Source organism: Saccopteryx leptura, chromosome 3 (assembly GCF_036850995.1).
Source record: "Saccopteryx leptura isolate mSacLep1 chromosome 3, mSacLep1_pri_phased_curated, whole genome shotgun sequence".
NCBI classification, from domain to species: Eukaryota; Metazoa; Chordata; class Mammalia; order Chiroptera; family Emballonuridae; genus Saccopteryx; species Saccopteryx leptura.
This window is the reverse complement of record NC_089505.1, coordinates 97,207,822-97,223,716: the sequence shown is the minus strand read 5'-3', so window position 1 is coordinate 97,223,716 and position 15,895 is coordinate 97,207,822. Positions and strand designations below refer to the sequence as shown.

Below are 15,895 nucleotides of genomic sequence, written 5' to 3'. Positions count from 1 at the left end.
GGGGACTCCCAGCCCTTCTCCAGCATTCTGTAAGCTCTAGGCCACCTGTTGCATCAGGCTCAAGCAAAACGCTTTCTGTGGGGTGAATGGAAGGTCAAGGTCCTTGGATCAGCTTTCTGATGAATCATACCCTTCAAGGTTAGTCCAGCACCAGCTCAACTACCCCAGCCTCCTTGCAGTCCCTCCTGGGCGCTATATCCCTCGGACCACTGGGCCTTTGCACAGGCTGTTTCTTTTACTTAAACTCTCTCCACTTTCAGCTTTACTCAGTTAACTTCCTGAGATTCCCCTGCTAAATCATTTCTTCCACAGAGAAGCCCTCACTGACAGCCTGCCCAGATCAGACGCCCTTGTTAAATGCTCTCATAGCCCCACGGAACATTCTGTCAAGCTACTTACCTCAACTTGTAAGTTTCCATTCAGTGGGTAATTACTGTCTGTCTTCTACTGTCAGCCCCATGAGGGCAGAAATTACGCCTGGTTTTGCTCTCCTGAGTATCCCCAGCACATAGTTAGTCCTCAATATAGCACACGGACTGAACAGGCAACAAATCCTCCTGGTTATGACACTTTGCCAGGAGTCTGTAGGAGTCTTCAAGGCAGCAACAGAAGTGAGATCAGGCGGATTAAGAGCTCCCAGCTCAGTGCTTGGTACTTTGGAGGAGCTAGTAAATGGTAGTTGTATTGCCATTTTTATTGTTAGGGTGATGATGATAATGACAATGACGACAAACGAGGGGCAGCTTTACACCAAGAGAAAGAAGACAGGGCTCTGTTTCCTCTACCCACCTCCACCCTAGCCACCCTCCACCATGGAAGACCTGCCCAAGGTGGGACAATAATCCCACTGAAATGCTAGGGCCCCTGGCCCAGCTGTGGGCTATATGCCAGCTAAGGGAAGTCCTTTGAGCTCCTGGGACAGCAGCTGCCTCATCTGTGACCAGGTAAGGAAGGAGAGAGGGAGGGACCCGACATTTCTGGGTTCCTCCTTTGGGCATGGCACCTTGCAAAGGGATTTACACATTTCATCTCCTTTGCATCCGGTCCAGAACTCTAAAAGGGAGGTCTAATTATCCACATAGTATGGATGATGCAGCCGGGCTCAGAGAGGTGACAGGGCTGGCCAAAGCCACACGGCTCCTGCGTGGCGGAGCGAACTCAAGTCCTGTTCTTGCTGATGCAGAGACAATTCAAACAGATTGTGCCACTGCTGAGAAAACCATAAAACCAACCACATCTCCTGAACGCCTGAAACTCTCCTCCAAGTCCAAGTCCTCCCAACGCGCTCACTTCAATCATCAACTGAGGACACGTCCGCCTGAGAGCCCACCTGGATTTCCTTGCCTGGCTCTGGCCCTTACAGTCCTCGGTCTTCTATTACAGGTACACACTGGCAGGGGGTTGCAGGGGCTCCATCCTGGCCAGGCCAAGATTCAAAATGGCTCACAAGGGATTGTCTCAGAAACCCCACCCTCTCTAGGGAACACCCTTATGCTGCTGCAGGAAGGGCTGCCGGCCAAACCTCCTCAGGAATCGAAGCTAATTCTCAGTTGTTTAGGAGATAGCTCCTCAGTGACTCACCGTTTGGGCTCTTGTGATCCAGGCCAGGAGCCAGGGGCTGCCAGGAGGTGTCCTCATTAAAATCAAAAGGCAATGGTGAGCCCAAGGGAGCCCCCTCCCTGGAGACCATGACTCACCACACGGGGTGCTCCTGGCGGGGGGGACTCACCTCTCTGGCCCCTCTCCCCTGAAGTCTGCTCTCAGCTGGCGAGAGAGCCCAAGCCTGAGGATTTCGGGAGGAGTTATTAGCAAGAAACTGGAGGGGGAGGAGGCAGGCCGCTGCCTAATGCATGTCAGTGTTGAACCGACTTGACTCTTGGGTCAAAAACCTTTCATTCTAAACCACGGCCAGGGATCCCTGCCGCCAGCTTTCCCGTCCCTCTCCAAGGTGACACCTCCCCAGGGACTCTATCCCTGACTGGGCAGGGGGAGGAACACCGGGCTGGGACTCCTTCCTGTCTGCAGTGTGAAACCCGGTCTCCCCTCTGGGACAGAGGCCGAGGCGGGGCCCCAAGTCAGCTCCTGTAAGGGGACATGCATAGGCCCGTGGGTAAGCTCGGGGTCACTGCATGACTATTCTCGTGTTTCCTGGGCACTTTTACTTTTGTCGGCCTTTTCCTGCGTTAAAAAAAAAAAAAAAAAGCAAAAGTGATGACTTTATTGGTATGGTGACACATATAATCCAGAGACTGGATGATAGTCATTCTTCTCTTCTGACTTTAAAAAATGTAAAACATTTTGAGGGACCTCAAGGTATCCTGGGAGCTCAGCACCATGCCTCCTTGTCAGCAATAAGTTAAGCCCTTTGAACTGCCTGACCCAAATTCTGGCTCACCATGGACTGAGGCATGTGCCTCAGTTTGCCTCTCTGTGAAGTGGGGACAATGGGAGCACTCACGTGCTGGGGCTGCTGAGGGACTCGGCGCTGTCCCGGCACAGAGTAAGCACTCCCTGTGGGCCGCCTGCTTAGATGCACGTGAGCTTCGCTTGAAGGCGGAGGGGTGGGAGGCCAGCTACCCTCATCACAGGAAACCCAGGTTCTCAGCCAGGGAAAGGACCTGCCCAAGGCCGCATAATAAGCGGTGGAATCAGGACTCCAAGGCCACACATCAAGCAGTTCCCAGGCCTCCAGTGTTGATGGAAGTGGTTGGTCGGGTTATCCCAGTCCCAGACCGGGAACAGGAAGGGAAGGGGCAGGCAGGAGGGAGACGCAGCCCAGGACAGGGGTGTCTCGCCTCCAGGTCTGGCCTGAGTGGACTCAAGGAGGGGGCAGCAGTCAGCAAATGAGTCACTGTGAGTCCGTGGTCAGTGGGGCTTTGAAACTTCTGACCACAACAGAGCCACTGTCTCCTCCATCCCTCTGACCATGGGGACAGCAGCTCTCCCTGGGGGCCAAGTTGAGCCCGGGGCTACTGTCTTCTGGACCCAGCCCCTAAGATGACCTCAGGAAGCTGGAATGTGGGCTCTTCTCCAGTAGCCACACCACCCACCCACTGTCCGAGAATTTGGGGAGATAGATTCACACCTGGAGCATTTTCACCACTTGCCAAACAAGCAGGCTCCTTCCCAGGAAAGAACAACAAAGACAGTCCCTAAGCTTGGCCGGCTGAGCTCCCAGCCTCTAGCCTGTAGGTTCTTGGACAAATGGCCTCCCAGACACCAGGGGTCCTGCCGATGGTCCTGGTCGATGGCTGAGCTGTTCTCAGTTACCCTCTGGGTAAGACAGAGAGGCTGGGGGCGAGGCAAGGGGCAGGAGCAGAGGGCAGGCTGGAGTCCCAGCAGCAGGGAAACAGGACGGACATGGCACTTCCCGGCTGTGTGAACTTAGGTTTCTCAGCTTCTCTGGGCCTCAGTTGCTGCATCAGTAAAATGGGGATGAGAAAGAAATACCAAGAATGAAAAGCACCTGTGACAGCCCTGCTCAGGGCTCCACCAGTTGGCGCTAGTGCAGTGATCTGGAGCAAAGGGCCGGTGATGGGAAGGGCACTGAGGACAAAGAGCTACAGATCGCCCCCTCCCCAGACTGCCTGGAAGAAGAGCTCACGGCCCAGACTGGCCCCTCCCCTGGGGGCTTGGCCAGAGTGTCAGACCTGGAAGTATCATTGAGTCACCGGGCATGCAGGGGTTAATGATGGGGAGTGGACAGGCCCCGGGTATTTAACTAATTGAGGAGGTGCCGTGAGACCAGAGGCGCCCCTGCTCACTTCCTGCTCCTGCAGCCTGGCTCCTCTGTCCCTGCTCACCTCCCCTCCCGCAGGATGAAGCCTCCCCCTCTTCTGACCTTCCTCTGCCTCCTGGGTAAGTGACCTTTGTGACCTTCACCCCCTCCTCTGACCCAGATGGGAACCGCAAACTCCCTGGAGGCCCCTGAGCCTGGCCCTGGGGACAGGGTGGTGGGTCATCCTGAGGCTAGGTCTGCTGGAGCCAGCACTGACCATTGGAGAGGTGTGGGGTGGGGGAAAGGGTGCAGCCTAGGAGGGGCACGAGAAAGGGACTGATGGGGACCCCAGACAGCACACATGGGGCTGCTGCCACCCACACTCCACCCTCCACCCTCACTCCCATTTCCGAAAGGATCTGAAGGAAGTGGGGGAAGTCCAGGTGGCTGGGAAGCCTAGCTGGTGGCATCCAACGAGACTTGGGAGCAGAGTGCTCCTGGGAGATGGGGCTGACACCTGGGAGATGGTCAGGACCCATTGGGAGCCATCTGGGGAACAGTGGGGGCATCCTGGGAGGCGGAGGAGAGCGGGGGAGGGGGTCATGTGCACTAACACGAGGGTGAGGGGCGGGGGGGGGGGACTGAGCGAGGGGACCAGGTGCAGTGGAGATCACAGAGACGTGATCACTGATTAGCTCACTGGTGCTGGGAGTGAGGGGCTTGGAGACGTGAGATTAACTGACAGCCAGAGAGGTGACTGGACTAGGACTGGAGGACCTCAGGGCACCCTCAGGGATCTGATGGCACCCGCCCGCCCGCCCTGCCTGCAGTGGCCCTGGCGGCCGGGAACCTGGTCCAGTTCGGGGTGATGATTGAGAGGGTGACTGGGAAGCCCGCGCTGCAGTACAATGACTACGGCTGCTACTGCGGCGTCGGCGGCTCCCACTGGCCGGTGGACCCCACGGACTGGTGAGCAGGCGGTCCTCCCTGGGGGAGCACCCTGGGTGGAGGGAGGAGCTGAGGCCATCTTGGGAGTGGGGCTTGACCTCTCCCTCGAGCCCCCGGAGGCGCCAGGCCCGCGGGCAGTCTGATGGCCCTTCCAGGTGTTGCCATGCCCACGACTGCTGCTATGGGCGGCTGGAGAAGCTGGGCTGCGAACCCAAACTGGAGAGGTATCTCTTCTCCGCCAGCAAGAGCAACGTCTTCTGTGGTAAGTGACAGCCCGAGGTGCCCAGACACGGGGTGGCGGGGGGGGGGGCTATCGTCAGACAGGAACCCTGAGCCAGACCCACATCACCGTGGAATGGGGGAGGGGCAAGTCCACCACCCAGAGGCTCACCTGACACCCAACTAGAGCGCCCTGTGACTCATCACCCCTTCCCTGACCCGGGTGCTTCCCCCCACCCAGGGGCCTCCCAGCTCCCGTCTGGGGGGAAGGAGCAAAGGGGCAGAGCTGAGACCCCCTCAGGGGGTTGTACTCACACACCCTCCCGGGCTGGGGCGGCAGCTAGAGGCACAATCCCCAGCATAGAGCCTCAAGGTCATCCTCCCAGACAGGAGAGCTGGAGCTTTGATTTGGGACAGCAGACCCCCTTCCCAAAGGCTGACTCCCCCCACCTCCAGTGGGGCTGCCAGGCTGGAACCATTTGCTCAGCTTGCCGGGTCCAATGCCCACTTGGACCAAGTAGCTTTCCTCTGCTCCTTGCCCTGGGCAGCAGCCTGAACCAAGTGAGAATAAGGAAGGCTTCACACAGCCCAGTCCCCTGGGGAGCCTGGACCAGACCACCGAGCCATCTTCCTGCTGCGGCGCAGGGGCGGCCTGGAAGAAGAGCAGGCCCCGCGAGGGGCGCAGGGAAGGACAGGGAGGGTCGGGCGGGACTCGACTCAGACCTCTAAGGTTTGTCCCAAGGGAGGGCAGTGCCAGGACCAGAACCACTGGAGGCAGACTGGGCTGTTTCTTATGCCTGCCGCCATCCACTCAGCAAGGCAGCTTTGTCGGGAAGTGAGCTCCCCATCACTGGGGGTTCCCGCAGGCTGGCTGGGATGGTCAGGACAGTGCTGAGAGTGTCAGGTGGGTGTGGACACGGACTCGGGGCTTCACCTTCACCCACTGTGTCACTCTGCCTCCTCGTCTATAAACGGAGCTGATCACACTCCCCCAGCTTTAGTCTAGCTCCCGGCAAGAACCACCCAAAAGGACTGACATGACTGTTAAGCCCCTTCCAACTCGGAGTTTTGCTGAAATAGCAGCCTGGCCAGAACTCTGGTGGGACATGGAGACTGACCTTTGAGGGGAGGAGGGGTGATGAGCCCTGGACATCTCTGAGCTGTGGGAGGTATTCCTGGGGACAGGGAGGGGCAAGAGCTGCTCGGGCAGACAGAGGCAGTGAGAGGCGGCTTTGGGCCCCTGGCGCCTGATGCCAGTTCCGATCCCCTGGCTGGGTGCGGGCACACACGTGGTGGCGGGAGAATTAAGGTAAGTGCTAGAAAAATGGGCTCCGTCCACCCATGGAGACAAGCACGGGGTCCCCAGCTTCAGTCCCAGCTGCCTCCAGTCCGGGCACAGGCCACTCTGGGCGTGCACCAGCCATCTGAGATTGGGTTGCTGTCATTTCGTAATTTTCCTCGCTGCTCAATGACCACAACCCGCGGTCAGCAATGCTTCACACTGGAGGGCAGAAGCTGCCTAGAAATCCCCCCAGGCTGGGGCAGATGAGAGTTGGTGAACCAGCTGGCCCCCGGCCCAGGAGGAGAGAGCTAAGGGTTGAGAGGGGGCTGGGGGTAGGAGGGACAAACTTGCAGCCTTCCAGCATCCTGCCCCAGGGGGCCCTCCTGTGTCCTGCCCTGTGTCTCACCCACCCCCGAGACAGCCCCTGTGAGAATGAGCTTCCAGTAGAATGGGGGAGGGGAGAATATGGACCCCGGAGCGGTCCAATGCGTGAGCCTCTGGACCCTGACCCGCCTTGTCCCATCAGCCGGCAAAACTGCCTGCCAGCGACAGACCTGCGAGTGTGACAAGACAGCTGCGCTCTGCTTTCGCCAAAACCTGGGCACCTACGACCGCAAATACGCCCATTACCCCAACAGGCTGTGCACAGGACCCACCCCACCCTGCTAAGGGCACGCCCCACCTGCTCCCTGCGGCCTGCGGAGGCCCCCACCTCCAGCTGCTGCAGCCCCAGGCCTGGGGAACACTGGCACCCAAAACCCTTCTGGAAAATTCCTTTCCTGCAAACCCCATCCCTCCCTGAGAACACCCCAGACTGTGGCCTGGACCATCGCTGGCCTCCCAGGCCACATGCCCCTTAGGAAGAGCCATGCCCCTGGACTCTTCAGCACCCAGAAGATGCTATACCCTATGACCCCTGGGATCTCAGCTCCCTCTTCTGAAGAAGTGAATAATGTTTCCCATAATTCTAACATTCTCTAATGCTCAGCTTCTATCATTGTAGGATTTGCTAAATCTACAGTTTCATTCACTCATTCTTTCATTTTTTGAGCACTTCCCACATGTCGGCAACGAGCTAAGCACTGGGAAACAGCGGGAACAAAATCGACATGGGCGACCCCTGTGCGCGATTCCAACATTCTGTCCTTTTAATTTGCCATTGTAGTAAATTTTTGTGATTCTTTCTCTAATAGTCTACAATCTTACCCAAGACAATAATGGCAATCCCTGGAAGGAATATGGCTGGATGTGAGAAGCATGAAAAATCCCAACCTAAAACTATTGTCCCCACTATGTCACCAAGCTTCCCGTCCCTCCCATTAGCAGCACACAGGCTAAGAGTAAAAGGAAGTTCTAGAATCATCTCATCCAAATCCCTCTTTCAACAGACAGGCACCCAGGGACCGGAGAGGGGAGAAGGTTCTAGCTGAGGGGTCTTCACTCCGAGGCCAGCGTACCTTCAATTCTTCATGTGTTGGTATCAGCCACTGACACTGTGACCCCCTGGTTGTCATCTTGGACAGACCAGACTGACCAGGTCAGGTCAGGCTCCTGACACAGGGAGGGCAGAAGACAAGATTTCAGCATCGTGGGGCTGACTCTAGCATCATAAGGAACTTAATGCGTCAAAGGATTCCCACCAGGTAGCAGGTAGCCTGTCCTGGAAGCAATGTGCTTTGGCAGATTTACTCCTTGATGTAGATACAAGATCTCCACTATCTATAATATATGCTGATACCGGTCTTCCAGCTTGGGGGTGACCCAATTCAATGAAATAAAGGATGCAAAAAGGCATCGCCCCGGGCAAAGCGCACAGTGAACATGCAATAAAAGGTGAAGTTCTGTGCTAGCAAAAGGAGGCGGGGCAGGTGTGCAGGCTTTGCTCAGGAAGAACCAACAGAAGATCAAATCTTAAAGCAAAAATGGGTTGCCTGGGGAAGAGGAGCCACAGTTGTTGGGGAAAGTGGTCCTGGGGCGCCCTCTGGTGGCCATTGTATGCAGGCTAGTCGGAGGAAACCTAGATTTGCTTTGAACTTGGGTTTCCCTCTAAAAGGTGGGGGGCAAAGAGTCCTTCTGGGCAAGTGAAATCAGTCCCCTCGCATTTTCAATAATAAATATGCTAAGAAATAAGCAATTAAGCTCTTACAACTATCTTAGAATGGTGGTGCTGCCACTTAAATGAGAAACTCAGGAAGAACTGACGTGGGAGAGGTGGAGAAAAGTTATGTTCCAGGCGGGATGGAGTTAAGGGAGCAATGGGACAAGGAGCTGGTGGCCTAGCAGCTGTGTAACCATCTGACAAAGTGAAAACGGAACTGGAGAACCAGACTGCAATTTCCTGCTGTGACCTTCTGGCCACAGACCAGGTTGGCATCCTCTGCTTTCCTAGGGATCAGTAAATGTTTGGTGAATGAATCAAAGGGCCTGCGTATATTATGTGTCTATAGTACACACACTTGACTTCCTGCTGCTGACTTGTGGAAAGGACGGAGAAAATGAAAAAGAACCCTGAACTTGAGGTCAGAGGGTGCAGGGACTGATGTCAGCTCTGCCACTTAGCAGCAGTGTGCACCTGCTCTTGAGGCCTGGTGTTCAGCGTGGCCCACGGTGGCGGCAGCAGCAGCGTCAGGCTCGTTAGAAATGCAGACTCTCAGACTGCCCCCAGACCTGCTGAGTTGAAATCTATAGGTTAGCAAGACTTCCCAGGCGATTCGTGTGTACAATAAAATCTAAAAAGCGCTGACATATGAACATACCCTCAGCTTCTGCATTTGTAGAGTAGAACAATGACATCTCCCTGGCAGGTTGATTGTGGCAAGGTTTAAATAAGTTAGCATTGTGAAAGTACAGAAAATAGTGCCTAGGACACAATAAGCATTTGTGCTGTGAATGAATGATTCAATCAATGAATGAATGAATAAAAACTCATAGTAAAACAGTATTAGCTAACATCTATTAAGTATTTGGATTTGGTGTTTACCAGGTACTGTTCTAAGTATTTTTTTAATTGAAAGAAAGATGAAAGAAAGAAAGGAAAGGAAGGGAAGGGAGGGGAGGGGGGGAGGGAGGGAGGGAGGGAGGGAGGTGAAAGAAAGAAAGAAAGAAAGAAAGAAAGAAAGAAAGAAAGAAAGAAAGAAAGAAAGAAAGGGAGAGAGAGAGAGAGAGAGAGAGAGAGAGAGAGAAAGAAAGAAAGAAAGAGAAAGAAAAAAAGAAAAAGAAAGAAAGAAAGAAAGAAAGAAAGAAAGAAAGAAAGAAAGAAAGAAAGAAAGAAAGAGAAAGTAAAGGAAGAAAGAGGGGGAGGGAGGGAGGGAGGGAAGGAGGGAGGGAGGGAGGGAGGGAGGGAGGGAGGGAGGGAGGGAGGAAGGAAGGAAGGAAGGAAGGAAGGAAGGAAGGAAGGAAGGAAGGAAGGAAAAAAGGGAGGGAGGGAGGAAAAGGAGGGAAGGAGAGAGGGGAGGGGAGAAGCAGGGGCTCCTGGGTACCTGAATGTTTCATAGCTTGCCTCTCCAATTCTGATGACGGGATTTGGACTAGTTTTGCTTCTGTTCCCACTTTGCCCCTAACAAAAGCTATTAACAAAGTACTCAGTTAAATAACTTGCTGAATAAGTAGAAACCACACTGGCATTCCTGAGTGAATGTAAGTTTGATTATGATTTTGTGGACCTCCGTCTGCTCTGGGGTTCTTTCCAGTGTCCCCACTGGAGAACCGATGCTGTGTTCAAGTTCATCCTTGCCTTCTATAAGCTTTTCTGTCAATACAAGCTGTGCTCCGGCTCCTGGCTAAACGCTGTGATGGAGACACATCAGATGTGTCCAGCCAGCCAGCGGCCACCCCATTATTCCACACTAGTGAGTGCTGTGACACAGCTCAGGTTGGGGTTCTCAGAACAAAAGGCTCTTCACTTCAGCCCTCCATCCTCCAGCCAGTCTCCATCCTGTCCTCCGATGCCACCTTTATCTTCCTGCTGCTTTGACTTTCATCATGTCACTCTTCTGCCCCCTGAACCATCAGTGGCTCCCCATTGCCCACCAATCCCTGGCATTCAAGCTTGGTGTCATCTGCTTTCCCCACCTTGCTTATCTAGCTGTTTCTCTAGGCTCCTCACGGTCCCCAGAACATGCCCACTGCCTTCCTGCCTTGGAACCTCTGTGAAATGGCATCCTACAATGTAGAAGCTCCCTGTTTACAGGTTCCTCATTGCCATGTTCAAATCTACATGGGTAAGGCACATTTCAAATGCCACCTTTTCCATAACACTTTTCCAATTGGAGCAGGTTCCAGCCTCCCCCAGGCTGCCAAGCAATGTGCTATACCTTCCCTGGTGCTGCTCACCCGTTATGTGGGTTCCTGTTTTGGATTCCTATATAATGGAGGCAGATTGCCCTGGCTTCAAATCTATGACCTTGAAGGGTCATATTTATTCCCTCTGTGTGATACAGGGATAGAACCATCGGCCTACATGGTGGTTGTAAGTGGTAAACAAGACAACATATTCAAAGTGCCTGGAGCATTGTAGAATGCTCCATCTAAACTAGATTATGCCATATTTTTGCCTCCCTTTTGTATCCATCACACTCAATAAATGTCTGTTCCATCGAATCCATGGACATATAATGGGAACTATTTTAGGGAAGTGGCATCATACATGATAAGTATTATACTGATTTATTGGAATAGCTCATTTAGCTTAAGTGAACACACGCCTGAAAATCATTAACCTCCAGTGCCCTGAGCTGACGTCCCAGAGAGTTAGAGGCAGAACTGGCTGAAGAGAGCATGCACAGCATTTCTCGTGGGACTGCTGCCTGTGACGTGTGCCAAGGCCAACAGGCACACCGGCCAACTCAACAGCGAAACGCTGTCAGGACAGACTCAGTACACCTGACCTTTGGAACTCAGCAAGACAAGCATCACTCTTCCAGTAGAAAAGGCACATGACTGCCTGACCAGGAAGTGGCGCAGTAGATTGAGTCGGACTGGGATGCAGAGGACCCAGGTTCGAAACCCCAAGGTCACCAGCTTGGCCCCAAGGTCGCTGGCTTGAGCAAGGGGTCACTCACTCTGCTGTAGCCCCCTGGGTCAAAGCACATATGAGAAAGCCATCAATGACCAACTAAGGTGCCACAATGAAGAATTGATGCTTCTCATCTCCCTTCCTGTCTGTCCCCTTCTCTGACTCTCTGTAAAAAAATAATAATAAAGGCGCATGACCAGCATTTGTAGTAGTCTCTCTCCCAGACTGTGGCCTCTTCTTGACCAGTTCTGCCCTAAACACACGGGGCAACGCACTAGGGCTTTGTTGATGCCGTCCTTCAGCCCCCAAGGCCTGTGCTCCTGTTTCCACGTCCTCTCTCCCCTACCCTGGTCCAAGCATCCTCCTCCACCAGCTTTCCCTGAGCTCCCTTCTGAGCTCGCAGCCCTTCTTGGTTTTTAATTTTTATTTATTGACTTTTAGAGAGGAAGAGAGAGACAAAAACATTGGTCTGTTCCTGTGTGTGCCCTGACCAGGGATCGAACCTACAACCATTGCACATCAGGAGACGCTCTACCCAGCGGAGCTATCCGGCCCAGGAAATAGCAGCACCTTCTTTTTTTTTTTTTTTTTTTTTTTTTCTTCTGAAGCTGAAAATGGGGAGAGACAGTCAGACAGACTCCCGCATGCGCCTGACCGGGATCCACCCGGCACACCCACCAGGGGCGACGCTCTACCCCTCCAGGGCGTCGCCCTGCTGCGAGTGACCAGAGCCACTCCAGCGCCTGGGGCAGAGGCCAAGGAGCCATCCCCAGTGCCTGGGCCATCTTCGCTCCAATGGAGCCTCGGCTGCAGGAGGGGAAGAGAGAGACAGAGAGGAAGGGGGGGGGGGGTGGAGAAGCAAATGGGCGCCTCTCCCGTGTGCCCTGGCTGGGAACCGAACCCGGGTCCCCCGCACGCCAGGCCGACGCTCCACCGCTGAGCCAACCGGCCAGGGCCAGCAGTGCCTTCTTTAATGGTGTGTTTCCACTTTCACTCTGGGACTGGAAACATCTGTGGACAAGGTCCATCTCTGAGTCAACACCTGGAAATAAGGACCCACACCGAGTACAGGTTCAGTCAATGTGGATGGATTCTTGGATGTCTGGATGGGCAAATGGAATAAAAACCAAGGTTACTGAGATACTCAAATCTCTCTACCTTAGGGAGGTCCACACAAGTTTTCTAAGGTGGAAAATTTTTCCTTCTGCCAAGCCAGAATTGATGAAGTGGCAGGATTGGTCCTGACCCTTTACAACCAAAAACATTCTAAATCTCTGCATCACTAGGGTCCAGGAGGGGCCCACTGTCTGGCCATCTAGCCAGAGCCAAGTTGGAACAGAGCACTCTGACAGATTTTCCCCACACCTCACGGCCTGTGTCTTCTTCTGGGTTAGGGGGAAGGGCTCTGTGGTGTGTCTGCTGAACGGGTAACTCTACACCTGGATTCCCAGCCCGACTCTCTCCTAGGCAACCATGGGCAGCTACCAAGAGACATTCCCCCTTACGGTATTTCAGTCTTTGGCTTCATAAATTGTCCCTCACCCGGGGTGGACAATGCTGTAGCCTAGAGAAAAGTGTAAACAATACACTTTGTGTTCTGTAACTATGCCCACACACCTCTGTCCCTCAGACCTGGCTGTACAGGTCTCCCAGCGCAGGCAGGAAGCCCCTCCACCACCACCCAGGCTCTCAGCCGCCCCCGCCCGGCTGAATCACTGAAGCGATCACACTGAGGAGGCCGCAACAGTAGCCTGAGGGCCTCTTCCAGGTGAGTTCCTGCTGTCCACGTGTGTCTGGTGAAGTGCCTCCTCCTAGAATGGGGTCAAACCAGCCCTCGGAGTTCTAGAGAAACACCAAGGTGGCAGCCGCAGACACCAGCTCCTTAATGATCCGGATTTCCAGAGACATCCTTAGGTATTGAGCAGAAATCCTAGGTGCTCAGTCCTTACAGGGGTGCGCTCACGCCTATACTATAGCTCCACTCACCATTCCAAGTGCAGCGAGCCCCAGTGCCCACACACCACCGACAGGCAGTGGGGAGGACGCGCCCAGCTCCACGCTGTGGCCTCCAGACGGCGCTCTGCGGCTGCTTGCTCACAGAGGAGACAAACCACTTGCAACTAAACTTTGTCTTTAAACTAGAATTTATTGGTTTACAATAGTTTTTCATAGATAAAGTGGCACATCTTTGCAGCTTCTATTGCACCAAGTATTGAAGATTAAAAACACAAATAAAAGAAACATTTGGTTTGAAAACACTGCAAATAGCCAAGTACAGTACTTTGGTAGATAAAAAATAAAACGGTTCAGATGAACACAATCTGTGGAAAGAAACCTAGAGAAAATGGACTGTGGACATCAGACAATGGTCACATTTCTCCCGTCGAGTTCCATAGATAAGGCAAGGCTTGCTAAGTCTATGGATCATGACCCCACGGAGGTCTTAAATGAATCTCCAGACTGAAGCTAGACCAAGTTTAGTGCAATTAGAAAAAAGAGAAGGTTCCTGAGCCTGTGAAAACCCGTGTTCCCCACAGACCCATGCCCTCCTTCACGAGGGGACTGACCACACCCACCAGCTCTCCGCAGCAGCCAGAGGAACACGCTGGTTTAAAGTCCGGCTCTCCCTCTCAGAGCTCAGTGCTGGTGGAAGATGCTGGAAGGGTGCCAGGAGGCGAGGCCCCCCCCACCAGGACAGTGCACAAGGGGACTGGGAAGATGTAAGGAGCCCCACACCAGCGCTCCTCAAGTTCTGGTCGAGGGACCCAACAGGGTCAAACTGCAGGCTGAAGCCGGTGACTGAGCTCCGGTGCTTGTCGCGAAAAGCTGGCAGCAGTGACCTGCTGATGCCCACACGCAAAGGGTTAGGGACAAGCCCCAGAGGTCTGTCCAGTGGCCAGTCCCTTCCGTGACCACCGCACACTGAGCAGAAGTTCTGTATCCTGGGGATCCCCTGCTTCAAACCAAGTTGCCACGCGGAGTGCACGTTTTCACAGAGACGTGCAGTGGCTGGTGCCACCCTCCTCCAGTCACTTTGCAAGGACACTAAACATTAACTGAGCTACAAAGTAGTCTTAACTGGGACAGAGAGATAGGAAAATAACTGCTTACAGGACATGGTGAAGAGCCTGAGATTCTTTAGGGGGCTGATCTCAGGGCAGGGCAGAGCTGGGCAGTCCACAGCAGCCGCTGTTCCCCGCCGGCTCTAGCTGCACGTGGGGGGCCCACACTGTGCAAGCGCTCCAGGACCAGCACCCACTGTCTCCACTTCAAACCATTCTCCACTTGCCCCTCCACCATGAGACGGCAGACTTGCTATAATCTAAATATGCTGTCTAGATCTCCAGTTCAACAACCGTGGAAAAACGTGATTTGCTTTAGTCAGGAAAACACACTTTATAAAAAGCGCCATGATTACATCACCTCAGAACAACGGTCAGAAGGTCCCAAGGATCCAGCAACGCCTGTTCTGAACGCGGAGCTGGATGGAGCAGGGGAAAGAGAAGGGCAAGCAGAACAGCTGCGTCGAACTCTGGGTCCGAGGTTTGCCGCAGAGTCTTGAGGTAAAAAGGTAAAAAGCTGTGCGTCTACCCAAACAGAGTCAGAGAGGGCCCAGATGTGACGCTGAAACCAAGACACCTCGTCTCATCCCGCCCACAAAGCTCCTCGGGTCACAGCGACTCAGTCCACCTGACGAGGAATCCAAGTGTCCTTTAACCAACTGAAGATTCGAACTGGAGGTTTCACAGAGGTAAACTGATAGCAATCCACATTAACCCAGTAAAACCCAGGCAGAGTCTAGAATTTCTCAGAACAAGAGAAACTGTACAATGATGACGGGGACTCACAAGGAGCACAGTTCAATGCCAAAGTCCATGTGATATCCACCTTCTATGTAAGCGGCTTGCCCCCACCTGCCGTGCCCCCCCACCCGATCAGATCATTTCACAGTGCCAGAGTCCCCGGGGGCAGGGTCCTGTCCACTACCCACACGTCAGCTCCCTCCTGCAGCGCTGACTGCCCCACAAGGGGGGTCCCACTTACAGGCCCTCAGAATCAAAATGAGTTTGGAAGTGTTTTCAGAGCTTATAAGAGAAATTATCGACAACCTCAACTAACATTTAAGTCTTTTTTCTGCCGTAAGTCCCCAACAGGTGCTGCAAGCATAAGTTCGTATCACTGAAAAATTAAATAGGCATACACAGTCTATCTCTCTATTATCTCCTAGTGGCAACTACTATAGATTACTTAGAAGTTGTGGTTCTATGTTGTTTTAATACACCTACCTCTCTAGTACAAAGCTGTTGCCACTACATTTTAAAATTTGTTTTGACCTTTAAAAAGTCATTTTTTAAAATTCATAAAACCTTTGTATACAGTTTATAAGACGAGTAAGCAGCTGCGGAGCACGGCCCCACCCTTTCTCCCGGCCTCACTAAATGCCGCAGAGACGACCCCAGGAGCATTACGTAATCTCTAACAGCCAAGAGGTAACAGAGGTTAGCCAGGGCTCACTTCCTGATATGGCATACACACGAGTAACTGTACTGGGTAACAATCCCTGACCATAACCATTCAGGACTGAACACAGCCTCCCTTTGGGTTGCCAATAAAGGAGTCTGCAAGTGACTACAAAGGCAACTAAGTATATGAATTCCATCCACCTCATACTTCAGTGAGACTGAGGCAGGGAAGTCTAAATCCAAACCCTTAG

At 53.4% G+C, this 15,895-nt stretch overlaps 2 protein-coding genes across 4 annotated transcripts in view; one reads left to right on the top strand and one right to left on the bottom strand.

Moving 5' to 3' along the window:
- PLA2G5 (phospholipase A2 group V) overlaps positions 1-15,895 on the bottom strand; it is a 315,873-nt gene that overhangs the window by 79,405 nt on the left and 220,573 nt on the right. The window lies entirely within an intron of this gene.
- PLA2G2E (phospholipase A2 group IIE) lies at positions 1,263-7,078 on the top strand. 3 transcript variants are annotated; one of them, XM_066372040.1, is made up of 5 exons: positions 1,263-1,383; positions 3,818-3,858; positions 4,549-4,687; positions 4,822-4,928; positions 6,694-7,078. In XM_066372040.1, exons 2-5 carry the CDS (start codon positions 3,819-3,821, stop codon positions 6,834-6,836), a joined length of 429 nt encoding a protein of 142 aa, XP_066228137.1. In that variant the 5' UTR covers positions 1,263-1,383; position 3,818; the 3' UTR covers positions 6,837-7,078. The 3 variants fall into 3 exon arrangements, with proteins under 3 accessions (XP_066228137.1, XP_066228139.1, XP_066228138.1); XM_066372042.1 differs by lacking the exon at positions 1,263-1,383 and adding an exon at positions 3,169-3,277; XM_066372041.1 differs by lacking the exon at positions 1,263-1,383 and having other exon boundaries at positions 3,770-3,858.

What these genes read in the sequence shown, in the direction of transcription:
- PLA2G2E (XM_066372040.1), top strand. Translation starts at nt 3,819, where the DNA reads ATGAAGCCTCCCCCTCTTCTGACCTTCCTCTGCCTCCTGG. An exon ending in CCGGTGGACCCCACGGACTG is followed by an intron (nt 4,688 to 4,821) that starts GTGAGCAGGCGG and finishes TGGCCCTTCCAG; the next exon opens with GTGTTGCCATGCCCACGACT. An exon ending in CAAGAGCAACGTCTTCTGTG is followed by an intron (nt 4,929 to 6,693) that starts GTAAGTGACAGC and finishes TTGTCCCATCAG; the next exon opens with CCGGCAAAACTGCCTGCCAG.